Raw genomic sequence first — 14,658 nt, 5'->3', positions numbered from 1 at the left:
ATGTGACTGACTCCTTTCGTTTCTCCGTCCTTTCTTGTGCATCAGCATGATGGAAGTGCACCGACCTTCATCAATGGACAGTCCATTTAGACGATGTAAATAAAATCCCAGTTTGGCTGTGTATATGCTAGTCACATGTGAGATCAATCCCTTCTGCTTTTTGTGATGCAACGGCGGGTCAAAAACTGGGGGGTTAGTTTATGCCAGCTTAGCTATGATTCCTTTGCAGATTCCAGGGGCCAGATCTGCACAGATTTTGCATCAGGTTTGAATCACTTTTTTGAAGCAGTCCCGACACAAAATCTATGTTGGTATTCACAAACCAATGTAAATGGCGATTTGCGTTCCTTTGTGAAAAGAAAAAGCAACATGCGCTGCCTTGTTTTACTTTGCTTTAATTTACGTAAGGGAGACGTTTGACAGGTGGTGAATAGGCGTTCCTATGCATCTACCCATGAATTTTGACACACATTTACAAAGAGTTGCATACATGGACTTGTGCCAAAATTGTGCGCCTGCCTGAGACTAGCGTTAACCACAGGTCATATGTTTACTCAAAAGTAGGAAGCACCTTTGAAGGGATCAGGTGCTCATATAGTATTTATTCGGCTTGCCTGACAACTTGACAAGTAGAATGATTTTAGGGAAGGCTCAATTCCTCAATGACTTCAATTAAAAACAATAACAGAAAAGAAAACTGAGATGCCTTGGGAAAACATGTTCAGTAAAGGTGATAATATCCAATTTCTGTAGAAACATTTGAAACAGAAAAACACATTACTCCATCGCCAGTCTAACTAACTTTGGGGCAAGTGCATACATTGGGGGAAGGAAGTTGGATTTTCTATTCTAACTTACACCTAACAAACAACTGGCGTAAATGGATGTTGGAGGCAGGAGGGTCATATTTCCTGTTCTAACACCTGACTACCAAACATTGTTACATTGCACACATCTTCGGGGGTGGTGAGATTTAATAATGTAACTGTAGTCCAGCAAACATTGGGAAAACTGCATACATGGGAGTGGGAAGTCAAATTTACTGTTCTAACCCCAGTCCAACAAACACTGGGAAAAGTGCATTGTTTGTATGCATTGAGAGATTCAGATTTACTACACAAAAATAATATAAATGCACATTAAACTTATTTCATCATTTTCAATTCAAACTTTGAAAATACTGAATATATAAACAATTACATAGTTTAATAAATAACAAATATATCAGAATAGCACATTTTTTCAGATTATTAAATCATATTTACAGCAAGCAGAATCCCACAACCATCCCCAATGGCAGAAAACATAGACACATAAAAAACAATATGTTACCACGAACAAATTATTTTTTCTTTAATTGTAATTAAACTGTTTGACAATAATAGCTATTCACTAATATATCCCATATCCCACAAACATGAGTAAATGATTTTAAAATAATAAAATATGTAAAATGAATATATCACCATGCCAAACATTTCGGGCCTGATTCAAAAGGGAAAACTTGGACCAAAATTCAAAGTTTAGTCCAAAAGTGTAAACTTAGACGAAAAGTCTAACTTTACTCATAGTAAAGTTAGACCTTTGATCTAACTTTACACTTCTGGTCTAGACCTTTGGTCTAAGTTTAGAATTTAAGTCTAAACTTAGACCAGAAGTGTAAACCTAGACCAAAAGTCTAACTTTACTATATGTAAAGTTAGACTTTAGGTCTAAACTTACACTTTCTGGTCTAAACTTTTGGTTATCTATATAGTGTAGCACTCAAGAGAATAAAGCATTCTGATTGACAGTTGACAAACAAGGGGACATATGACCTCCCTAATGCCACTGGGTTCAAAGCTCTCACAGCTTAATTCAGACACTTCTCTGTAAAGTGGATCCGCTAAAATACTGGGATTTCCCAATTTATGTCTAAGGTGCAATCTGTGATAATACAAAGGCCTGATTATGCACTGGTGGTCCTAGGACCGCCGATGCAGCGGTGGCAGTCGGACTGCACCATTACGACCCTGGCGGTCAGACCGCCATGCCCGTCAGGAACATGGTTCCCGGCGGGCTGACGGCGATCGGAGTTGTGGTCAGCCACAGCAGCGCTGGATTCAGTGCCGCCACGCTGATCACGAGTCCAGTTTCTGCCAGCCTTTTTCTCTGTGGGGACCCCACCATGAAAAGGCTGGTGGAAACAGTGCAGGGGCACATAGGGGAGCTCCTGCACTGCCCATGGCATGGGCATTGCACCCCCCCACCTGCACCCTTGGAATGTGCACGGTCTGCTTTACAGACAGTGCGCATTCCGAGGGTGCTTGTATGCTACAGTATTGGCCTTGGCTCCCTTAGACCACTACTGTAGCACTGTTCCCGCCAGGCTGACATGTGGGACGTTGCAATACGATGTTCCTGCTGATCAGCCCAGTGAAAACATCGGAATATGGCGAAGGGTGAGGGAGCCGGGTAATGGCCGCCTCATCCCTGGAACCGCCAACCTTATAATGAGCCCCCAAGTCATAATTGCCTCTCAGGTACAATCATATGAATTCTGACCTCTTGGATACATAATTATTCTTTGTGTAATTTAAATGACCTGTTGACATGTTTATATATAGTATTGTATAGTACAGTACTGCAAAATAATTCTCTCACTATCAACAGAAGGAGTTGGTGTACCTTTCTCTATTTGAACAAAACGTAGGTCTCTCAAATAAGTGGGGTTTTTCATTTCTCTCCACTCTGATCACCTTTGTCCCCCAAATGGAGAGACAATGACTCTCTATTCAGCCACTGGAAGCCTGTCTCCAATGTCTCTGTCAGTTGGAAGACCTTTTGTCAAAGGCAAACTAGTTCCAAACCTACAGAGGTCTTCTATTTCTTCCACCAGTGAAAACAAAATCTGACTATCCAGTTTTCATCTTAAATAATTCCATTAAAAAACTCAAATAGAATACAGTCCCTTCGTGCACTATGCTCAATATTCTGCCACCCGAATTTGTAAGCACAATCTGTGTCACAGAAAAACACACTGAACTAAAGCACAGAGGAGTTCGGCCTGAATTTGCTTGCAGCATGGCCTATGTGAAGTGTAAGGAGGGTTACAAAAAGTGAAAAATATGAGGTTAAAGCTTGGGTCCCTTGCTGCCTGTTACTATAAATACAGTAATTTATAGGGGCCTCGATCAATTAAAAACATTTATGTAGGGCAGAAAAACATTAGGCAAAAGTTCAATTGTCTCCTTTTCTGACATTTGCTCACTGAGCAGTATTGCTTATTGTCCATGCTTGGATGGAAATTTTCACAGGCGCACGGGTGGGAAATGATTTTGGGTGTATGTTTATTTCTGTGTTTTATGTAGGTGTGTGATTTGTGTACGCTCTCTGTATGTCTGTGTTGTGTGGTGTGTATGTGTGCGCTGATGTACACTTGTGTCCAAGACATTGGGCATGCATAGGCCAATCAAAGACTATTGGAATGAACACTCCAGTTTTCCCAGGAAAGACTCCCATGATGTGTGAGTGAGTAGTGACACTGAGAAGGAGTGAGGTGCTCTAAGAATGGACATAACCAAGGTCAGTGACATTCGTACGTGTCTTGTGTGTATGTCATAAAATGTGAACATGTTTTCTTCCACAAAATGTGGGCTTTATATGTTCTGTGCACTCAATAATATCATTCCGGTGTTGGGGGGTTAGTGCCCCGTTTCAGAACAATGTAGGTGCTAGGATTGCAACCAACCACTGTACATGCTGAGAGGAGAGATGAACAAGGGATTGTGTAGGCGCATAGAAAGTCAAACTAAAAGAAGAGAAAACAAAATTGCATTTTATTTCACAGTGACGATTCCTGCGGCTCCCGCGTCAAGAAGCCTGGCTGTGAGACGGCGGAAGGGACGGATGCTGCCAGACAGACTGGTCAGGAGTGTGGCTCTCATGCCCCGACGTTAAACACGAAACACGGAGAGCTGCCGGAGGAGCAAGCGGCGGGGTGCCCCACGCTGGTGCCGAAAGCCAACGTTCACCACAACTCCTCCCCGGTGAGAGCACAGCGCAGCAGGGGTGCTGCCACCTGTTCCCATGCTACGGTCTCCGATTATGAGATATCTCTTGACCTAAAGAACAAACAGGTACAGCAGGTGGCAAGAGCGAGGCTCACTGCTTGGCGAGGGCGCAAGAGAAGGGACATTGTGAACAGTATGGATTGATGTGGGAAAGCAGGCCACGGGGGCCGCCATTTTGTCTTTTCTTCAGAGGAGTTCAGTATGATGTAGAGCAGGGCCTGGAGGGGGTGGGCGATCATTAAAAAGTTTGAATACAGAAATGCTGAGGTTTGGGAGAGGGGAAGTATTAATTTGGAATAAAATGTAGGCCTGCCCTAGTTCTCCCGAGCCTTACAGTGTTGTTTGGGTTAAGCCAGTAGATCATACTCTGTTTAGCGTGAAAATAACTGAGGGAGATGCAGGCGTTTGTCACGCATCACTAACTGCTTTGTGCTCCAGGAAGCTGAAAACGAGGGGATAATAATGGCTCCAATTTGGTAGCCTTTGAATGCACGTCTGACAATGTAAACATAGCTCTACTATTAAACCGCGTTTTCCAACAGATAATTAGAGAGTTTAGCTTAGAAAGGATGTGTATGTGCTGTGTGTTTTCAGACAGTGTTCTCGCGAGCGCCTACCGGAACCCGCGTAGCTACTAAGTGCCGAGTATGTGAATATTTGGCGAATTATCTCTCAACTACACGAACCTCCTAGGCAGAAAATAGGCAGCCCCGACCCCTCCTTTTCCACAGCTCGACATCTTCCGCTTGGCTCCTTGAAGCACCGCACAGCGTGTTTAAGTGCAGCTCTTCCTCGCCTGTGTTCGTCTCAGCATGGACGCCCCGCCCCTTGGCCGCCGTGCAGTGCACGGGATCGGTTTGTTCATTTTTGAGTCCAGATACAACATTAAACTCTTCTGCACCAAAGAACAGTAGTGGAAAAATGGCCTGTGAGGGTGGTCGCTTTGCAAGGATGTTTCTCGCATACATGATTCTCAGATACTATTATAACAAGCATTGGCAAAGCCACTGGACGTGGCTTAATTTGCTAACCTATGTAAACCCATGCGTTCACACGTGTTTTTCATTAATTGCAAGCACAAATACAGTTAACCTTATTCGAGCCTGCCCTACTGCCTTTACTAATGCCGTGAAAAAAGTAGCAAAAAAGAATTCCCTTTTGTACACCATTCATGTAGTAGATAAAAAACAGAAATGGCACACAACATTATGACTGAGTGCACGTTTCCGACGTAAAATAGTCCTTCATTCATTCGAATGGCAGTATTTCCCAGAAGGCGGAACAATACACCAACTAAACAGCAGCTTGAGTTGTGCGTTGAATAGTCCTCTGGGTTTACCACAGCTCTCTTTATAGTAAAGCATTAGTATCACTATGTTTTGCAGACTGCTCAGGTATTATGGCAGAAGGGCATTCGTAAAATCTGGTGTGTTTATGTGTATGTGTATTGGTGTCTGTGTGCATATACACACACATATATACACATATGTATATTGCATGTACATATAAGATGTTATACATTTAATGTCAAAATGTATATGTATATAATCAATTCATTAGTTTATTGTTTAAAACATGACAATTAGATTTAAACAATGCAGTTTTAAAATGTGTACTAGTAAAACATTTCGTAAATACATAATTTTTCACCATTATTAAATGTAAACACAAGCATAACATCTAACAAAGGTGGGGTTTTGTATTTATTGTTTAAAAATTATTATTTATAATTCAAAATCATATTTTAAAATTAATAAATTATTTAATACAGATTTAATTTGATAAGTTAGTGTGTTGAACCATTGTATTTTATTCTGTTAGTTCCAAGTTAAAATTAATATTTAAAATCATTTACACTGATACTTTACATTACAATATTCTATTCAGGTTATTTTAAAGTTATAATCTTTAATACTTTTCTTGGTTCTTTCCCGTAGGGAGGTCTCAACACAGTGGCAGAGATCTCCACCTAAGTGAGAAAAGTTACTCATAGTAACTCTACACTCTTAACTTAAATCCTATTGGAGGAAGCTCCACTCCCTGATTCGATAGTGTGCAAACATATAAGTCTCCACTTAGGTGTAAATCTACACTTTAAGTGGTGAATACTAAAAAGTGTAGAGTTACACCTAGGAGTAGATGTGTGAATACACACGAGTAAACATACATGTGCATTTTTACCTTTGTGAATAGGCACCCTTAGATTCTATAAAATCCTCTACAACAAGATATTTCTTGTGCTCCTGATCAACAAAGTCCATACAATGAAATTATCGTTTTGCCTTCAAGCATCATGCAGTTCTTAGACTTGATTTAGTTTTCTATTGGGATACAAGTGAATTGTTCAAGTGAGATGTGTGATTTGTTCAAGTGAGCTGTGGTGCACCGTGAGAATTGGCAGTAGGAGTGCTGCTAAAATCACAACATGAGATCCATCAGTGAACCTGTCATCTTATGCAGCAGACCTATGGGCAAACTTTTTCTGCAAGTGTCACCTGTGATCCCGCCCACTTCAAGCTCACCACTGTTCTTCTAATGTTTCTTTGCCTGGCCTGACGTGTGGTTTGAGTCCCAGTCTCTCTATTTGTCACATTTTTAGCTTTTGTTTATATCCCACATGTATGTCTTGTGCTATGTGTTTTCAGTGGGCAGACACTATTTTGAGCACCTGTACCTCCTACTGTTTCCTAGCTGAGCACTTGCACTTCTCAACAGGGCTGATTTTATGTTTTTTATTATGCTAGCCTACTGGTTCTGATTCTCCTGTATGCCCTTTGGCTGTGCATGACCCACTTTACTTATTTTTTTGACATTAGGAAGAATTGTACTTTTTATCCTTTAAATAACACGAAGGAGTCTAACAGTCACTGGTATAAAGTGATGAGGATAAAGTAATACAAGGATCTCTGTTATATGGATAGAAGTGAATAGAAAAAGGTGTTCTGTCTATTTTTCGTTGTTTCAGTTGTTTGCATTGTTCATCCCTTAGGATAATACGTACAGTCTGCCCTTCCAGAATGTGCCTACGTAGTAAGGTGCATACTATTTTAATTGATCTGTCACATCAAAAACTTTCGAACTCTGTAGATAGTTTGAGCTATGGCATGAAGGGAAGTAGGTTGGCCTCATCCCATCCGCTACAAGAGGTATCTTGAGCATGTTTCATAGGAGCCCCAGAGCTGGGATAGTTGTCTTCCTTATAAAAGCGATGCAGACTGTGGGCGAAGAGCACAATCACACTTGCAAATGAGACACTTGCACCTTCACTTTAAGTTCATCTTTAGTGAGTATGAAGCATGTTTGAGGACTGAGAAAAGTGGCTGCACAGATGTATTCAGTTCTGTTCTAACAAAGGAGATTCTACTTGGCTACTTTGTCAGACCCACCAGGTGTTTTAGCATTTAGCATCAAAATCCACTGATTGATGTTTAGTACCTGGCATGAGTTTTAGATCGGCATCCGTTCGGTGATGCTTAGCACCTGGTTTGCATTTTAGCACCAGAATCCACTCAGTGATGTTCGTTGAGGCTGTGAGTTGAGGATCAAAGTGGTTTCTTGCAGATCTCTAGCTGTGTAATCTTTCTGCTGAAAGTTACCTTTCTTGCTTTAGAGCATATGGGGAAAGCATTGAAGGTTAGGTATTGGACCAGGTCATGGAAACCACAAAAACAGTTTGGTGAACAGCAAATATCTTGGAGCTGGCGAGCAAGAGGTCGTTTGTGTGAGCAGTTGATCTTTCAGTGTGAAGAAGAAGGAAGACAGAAGTTGGAAATTTAAGAAAGAAATTTCCAATTCTCAATATTTTCTTTTCAATCTCGCTTTAGAAATAGTTTACCAATGAATCTTCCACACAAGGACGTTTGCGTGCACATTTCTAACACGTTATACTCGTACAGAAAATTTGAATTATGGAGGTAAAACAGTGTGTGAAACAGTAACGTAGGTCGGATGATATTGTCATGGGTCAGACATTCTTTGGTCACCGAAAAATAACATTCTTGAAATGTGTCATGGTTGGTTTTGAAGGATCTTTAAACTAAGGGGAAACTGCCTAACCAGCGATCTCATTGTTTGTCCGACTTCCTGTCTGCCTCCTTGTGCCCTAGGTGTACCTTTACGTGTTATGCCGACTGAAAATGTGTTATACTTCTTTTAGCAGGAAAAGTATCAGAAATGTGCACACTTACAGGGCTAATCTTGATAAATAGATGTCCACAGTTCTAAACATAGGATTGACCATTACCCATCGATTACCTTACCCCACAAGCATTGCTTAGCGGTAACCAGCAGTTGCAACTGCACCTCCTCTGTGTGACGCGTGCCAATAGGTTGGGTTACTCAGGATAATTCTTGTGAGTAATTAGACAATGCACTGTGGGTCTTTGTAGATAGTTAGAATCCTAGTCTTTGGCTTGAAAGATGTTTCTCAGGCACACAGTTAGGGGGCCCAAGTGGACCCACTGAGAGGATAGAAAGAGAATCATGGGATAGACCATCAGTTTCCTGCATGGGATGATGTTGGATGGAAGAACCTAATCAAGGTGAAACTGTAGCTATGTCAGGTATCCAATAAGATATGCTTGTGAAAAACAGCACAACCCCGCACTTTGAGCGTTTCCAAGCAGCTCTTGATTCAGTTTATGGCTGCTTGGTCTTCACTTCTGCTCCCCACAACTGCTTTTTGCAGCAGTAAAGAAACACATAACAAAATAATTGCTCACTGAAATCATGTTCTCCTTCCATATTTGTCATTTGCCGCAGGATTGTTCCCCCGAGAGACGTAGTTTCAAGTAAGCAATTACTTGCGTTTCTGAGGTTTTATTAGAGCAGGGAGACGGCAGAATGCGCTTGTCCTTTCACGCTTCACAAAAGGGAGGGTGGGCGGGTGGAGGAGAAGTGGTGTCCTGCAGCCAGCAGGGGACTCAGTTATTGATTCTCAGCACAAAGTTCAAGCAGACTGTGTTTTTTCTGGTTAGGAGGAAGGGGGGTGGGGGGGAGTTGGGCATGCATCACCAGCAGCTTTCCTAGAGGTGGATCTTGCCTTTAGATGGACGGATTAAGCAGTGAAGAACTTTTGATGCCTACACATGTTTTGAGATGGCTACTTGCAACCTTATAATTATCAGTAATAGACTGCCATCTACTACCACCTGCTCTACATTGCAACACAATGATAACTTTTTTGTTTTTAAAGCTTCCTTAATTAATTATTTCTTGATCAAATTCTTGCTGTTCCCATTAGATGAAGCAGGTACCAGGCATCATGCAGCAGAATAAATTTGCTGATCAGATTTCTCCAAGGAAGTTTACAGAGCAGTAACAGTGCTTGTATAGCTGACGAATGGAGGAGTTAAAAAGACATAACTGTAGTTAAGATCTGATTTAGAGTTTGGTGGATGGATTACTCTGTCAAGCAGGTGACAGATATTCGCTCTGTCTTATTACAAGGGCATTATACTCTATGGCAATTGCTTTTTTTTTTCTAATGCAGTTTTATAAAGCATGAACTTGACCTGAAGGCACTGGATCCCCAGTTACATTACACAAAGTCACATTTATTTTTTAGGCACCGGGAGATGAAGTGATTTGCCCACAATCACAGGATGTTGAGCTGACACCAAGACTCAAACCAGGCTTCCGAGCTCCAAAATCTGCATCTCTGGCCATAACAACACATCCTTTCTCCTGTATTCACTTATAATCAGGCAGATGAGATATCTGTCATGCTTGCGACAGAGTAACCAGTCCAACAAACTCTAAATGAGGCTTCTAGCACTATATGATGTTCCATTATCCTCACCTTCACCGACAGGTATGTTTGTGACTGCATGGGGCTACAGAGAATATGCAAACTATTTTTGCGTATCTTTCTATAACAACCCTCAGATGAGCTCTGCTAGTATTATACAGATGTCATGCTATGGAAAGCACAATACTGGTTCTTCCTCCAACCAACACCTGAAAGGGCACCCAGATCCTCACAACTGACCCCACACCATTATTATAATCATTAACTTACCTATCTGTGCTGGTAATAAGCTAGTGATGAAGACTTGAAGTCGACTGTGTGGGGGAGGGGTAGGGAGAAGCAATGGTTGATAGCCACGGGGAGGGGGTTGATAGAAAGATATGATAGGCAGAGAGAGCTTGACTTTAGAGAAATGGACAATAAAGGATGCTTTCTGGAACCCTCAGGAGGGTATGTGATCCCACAAAAATGAACGTGTGACCGTGCGAGGTCGAAGGCTGTCACTGGAAGTTAAACCTTTTTCTGCCAGACTGAGACCTGCTGCAAAGTGCACGCCTCAGACCTTCCATCACATAAAGGGAGAGACCAGAAGAAACAGACAAATACATCAAAACATAGTAGCTTCTTCAAATGCCATGGATAACTTTATGTAAATAGTTACCCACTAGAGCCTACAGGGCAGGGAACATGTGCTTACTTTGAGAATATGTATTTAAAACACAGATAGGTGAGACATCAGGTGGTGGTCGAAGTTATGATCTTCTGTGAAGCCAAGTGAAACATGCTTCCTCTGTGTGGTATTTTGTGCCCCCTTTGGAGACAGAACCCCTGCGACTCTTAAGCGTCTCATTAATAGCCAATGAAAGGTGGAGATAACTTTCCATCACCCTCCTCTGTATGATTCCCGACCTTCCACGGATAATGTCTTTATTCCAATATGGCCGTCAACCACGTTTTCTATGAGAAGCAACAGGATATGGCGCAGGTCTGCCCAATTGGACAGCTTGGTACATTCAGAACACATCCTGCTATTTGATATGAAGAGTGTGAATGGCTGGAAATCTGCCGGGCTTCAATATCCCTTAGATTTTCAGCCTGGCTCCACAAACAATGCTATGATTTCCATTTATTGTCGTATTGAAGTACCCTAATATAAGGTATGACAGGGGCCACAGTAGGGCTGTCTTGGGCCCTACAGTAAGAGAAGAAAATGACCTGACCTCCAGTTCAGTGGAAAAAGATAGCTATAATAAGGGTGCCTTGGGTTCCACAACCTTCTGAGCGCAGGTGCCTCTGCACCTGATGCGCCATTGCTTGCTATGCCCCTTGTCATGTCATGCTATTGTATGCAATAGCAAGTCATGTGTCATGCAACTATATATTGCTCCACTATTCTATTCTGTAGTCTTGTCACGCCATTCTGTGCCACGTCACGCCATTCTATGTCACATCATGGTATGCTGCTTGATATCTGTCATGCTCTGCTACTCTGTCATGCTATCCTTTGTCCTGTTACGTTTTTGTGTGTAATGTATTGTAAGATACTGTATGTTATGCTTTGCTGTTAAATGTTATGTATTTTTATGTTATGTTAAGGAGTAATAACGCGCAATAACTCTTACAATGCATTATATCCACCATGGTAAAACACCTAGTGGCAAGGAGAATTATGTTATTTGAGTCTTGCATGCTTAAAGATTGGTGACCTTTGGTATTAAGGCATGAACATTTCGAAAACATATCGAATTACGGGTTCTGGTTTGGCAGAAACTAACTAGTGAGCCAGTCAGGAAATATTGCCTAGCCACTGGAATTATTCAATAGAGAAGGAACACATTATGTGGCAGAGTTTACTAAATTGTGTGTGAAAGAAAGGCAAATTACGTGGCATAATAAGCTTTTGTGGTAGTATTACGTCATTATTTTGTAATTTTTACACATGCTAGCACTATCTGGGCAAAGGTTTCACGACATTAGATCCAGTCTGACATCCGAGTACACACAGGGAGAGGAAATAAGATATGACCATTCAGCCTTTGTGGAGGGCCTTCAACAACGCAGCAACACATGGAGCCGCATTTTTAGGAACTTTTGATGCCTTCCAGTTGTAAATAATATTTTGTTAAAATCTTCAGATTATGCGGCAGATGATGGATTATGTGGAAAATGCAGCAAATATATATTGGGACAACGCTGCAGCCACAAAATCACCCAAGTATTGCCCATGACTCCTGATGGCCTAGCAACGGGTAGAAACATAAAACTGATTCTACTAGGTGCCAGCAGCCAATGGAGTTTTCCATTGTTGGTGAAACATGGAGACTTTTCTTGATTTTAATATGACTCGTGCCACACCTTTGCAACTGTGGGGGCCTCGTTATTGTGCAAGAACGGAGCCCGGAGTAGCTTAGCTACAATAATCTTATCTGCAGCACTCCTCTCACCGGCGCCCATTGTTAGGAAGCCTCCAGGAGTGGTGAAAGGTTCTTGTCACCAAGAGTTGGCAATTAGTTACTTTCAATGCCTCAGAGATATGCTTGATCACTGAGAAGTCCTTGTCCAATTAAACTCTAATATTCCTGACTGCTAAAGAGATAAACTGACCTCTACCCATCATTTCTGGCTATGAGAATAACAAAGGCGAGCGCCAAGGAAGCCCAGTCTTTGGTCTCTTCAATGCAAGCCTGCTTTTAGAGATCAGCGAAGAATTCATGCAAGGTGTACAGTCGCAGCTCCTTCCTCTCAGTTTGCAGCATCACAGGGAAGTCATTGGCAGTGACATACATCTGAAAATATAGCTGCATCCTTTGATGACCACAGCCACCAGAAGCATTAAAGATGATAGGACAGAACACCTTTATTTGTCCACTTAATTATTGCTATTTCGAGGAGCTCCTAGTGTCCCTTAGGACAACTAGAGCGTCTTGAGGCAAGCCGATTGTTTTTGGCCCCACCGGTAGATTTCTCTGAGCCCTTTGATCTGCATATAGATCCTAAAGGTCCGCAATGTGTCAAAAACACACAAGGGTCATTCTGGCACACCGGTGGGCTGTCACAGGGACAGGTACATTTTGAGACTGCAGACTGCTATCAACCTGCAGGAGATACTAATAGGGTGATTTGTTTATTTGGGGCCCGCATTTGGTACAGGGAAATTAGACACAGTAACATATATTTATGATGAACTAATCTGAATACTAGTGATAGTGATAATTGTGAGCACATTAGCACAAGTGATTATAACACACACAATGCAAAATTGTACACCTACTAATATTTTTTAACTGAGCTAACATATTTCTCCATACTATTAGCTGCTAATCTGAATAAATGTACAAAATCCCCACAATGTATTCCTGAAGTGAGTCTGAGGTGAGCACAACCCTCACATTGCCAGGGATCCTAGTCCATGGACGTATCGCTCAAATGTCCTTCAGACTGCCTCCTGGCACTAAATTGTTCGCTTACCCCTGCACCTGCATATGTAGTGTGGAGCCAGGCAAGTTGTCTCCTCATGTGCATTGGGATTTGGATCTCCTAGGAGGAGATGTGCCCATTTCTGGTTGTGTCTTCTCTGTATTTTTGCTGCTGTTAGCCTTTTTCTCTAGGCACACCCTATGTTTCGGGTTTTGATCTAAACTTAAATTTGGGTGGTTGTGTCCCAAGAGTATCTTTTCCTATAGAAGTGTAGATTTCAGGTATCAATGTGTACAACTCCACAATGTGGGTGGGTGGGTGCAGGCTCTAGAAGCAGACTAGCAGCTATCCTCGATTCGTATCATTCTCTAAGACAATTTCTTCACTCATCCAGCAACAATTCCCTTTGGCGATATGTGTCTAATGTGTGAATATGTGTAAGGCCTGCAGTCCTGGTCTGCATACGGATTCTAGGCTTGCCTCACATAGGTCTCGGCAACCAGACACCAGACTCCTATCTCTTCACCAACCCCTGCGCACTCCAACACTAACCACTTATTTAAAAGGAGCCAAAATGGACCGAGAGGCAGGTCTGGAATGGGAGATGGGCTCTCAGTCCATCTCTCTTACTGGAGTCTGGGCAGCATCTAAAGCAAGGAAATCCCCAGGTTTTCCCTCTGGGTGAGCATGAACCCATAAGTTGAGTCTAATGGACAGCACCTCTGCTTCATTTTTTTAAATATCCCCTAGAGTTATTTCAGAAACGGTTTCATAGTACCTGATTAAGTGCATTCCTAAGAACAGGAAGGGAGGATGCCTTCTGTTTTCATGGATTTGTTTTAAGATGGCTGGTAAGACAGATACAGATAGGGCATTGCGCATGGCAGTGCAAACATTAGCAACCCCCCCCCCCAAGGTAGCACATTGTTGATGAGTAGAGGCGTGCTCTGACGAGTGGGTGCATGGGGTCCTCTTCCCATTGTCTGTAAGATGTTCTGTCTGTGCTAACTGCAAACAGCTAATAATTATTGCTCATCTGGCTTGCTGATTTTGTTGGTTTTGTTGTGAAGGAAGGGGGTCGTCTGCCACCACTGGTCAGAATTGCCCCGGTAACATGAGTGGATCTAGTTTAACAGGATCCGTGGTAAGTGGGAGTTGCCCTGGAATCACTGCACGTGTTACTGGTAAATTAATGGTTCGTCTAGGTGCTGGTAGGAAATACACTGCAGAGGTGGGTTTATTTCAGTGTGCTCACTAGGATTCCATGTATTGAGGTCAACGTGAGGATTGTTACCAAAGAAAAATGTCTCCATGCTATATTTTGGCTCAGTGTCTACCACAAATACATATCCCTTCTCATGGATGGTGCGCATCGTCTGGTAATCTGGGCAGTAAGCAGCTGGGGCACATTTACTTGTATGTTAACGCCGTCCAGGTGCT

General features: G+C 42.2%; 1 protein-coding gene across 4 annotated transcripts in view; it reads left to right on the top strand.

Annotated features, from left to right (window-relative positions):
* Nucleotides 1–14,658, top strand: part of IQSEC3 (IQ motif and Sec7 domain ArfGEF 3) — an 892,834-nt gene that overhangs the window by 428,892 nt on the left and 449,284 nt on the right. For 2 of the 4 annotated variants that reach the window (XM_069228143.1, XM_069228145.1), the window contains exon 3: nt 3,830–4,028. In XM_069228143.1, the coding sequence (XP_069084244.1) occupies nt 3,830–4,028 (199 nt within the window). Of the gene's footprint in view, nt 1–3,829; nt 4,119–14,658 lie in introns of all 4 variants that reach the window. The other 2 variants (XM_069228142.1, XM_069228144.1) reach the window with 1 other exon arrangement.

This window comes from Pleurodeles waltl, chromosome 4_1 (assembly GCF_031143425.1).
Source record: "Pleurodeles waltl isolate 20211129_DDA chromosome 4_1, aPleWal1.hap1.20221129, whole genome shotgun sequence".
In the NCBI taxonomy this organism is placed as follows: domain Eukaryota; kingdom Metazoa; phylum Chordata; class Amphibia; order Caudata; family Salamandridae; genus Pleurodeles; species Pleurodeles waltl.
This window is presented reverse-complemented; position numbering and strand designations above follow the sequence as displayed.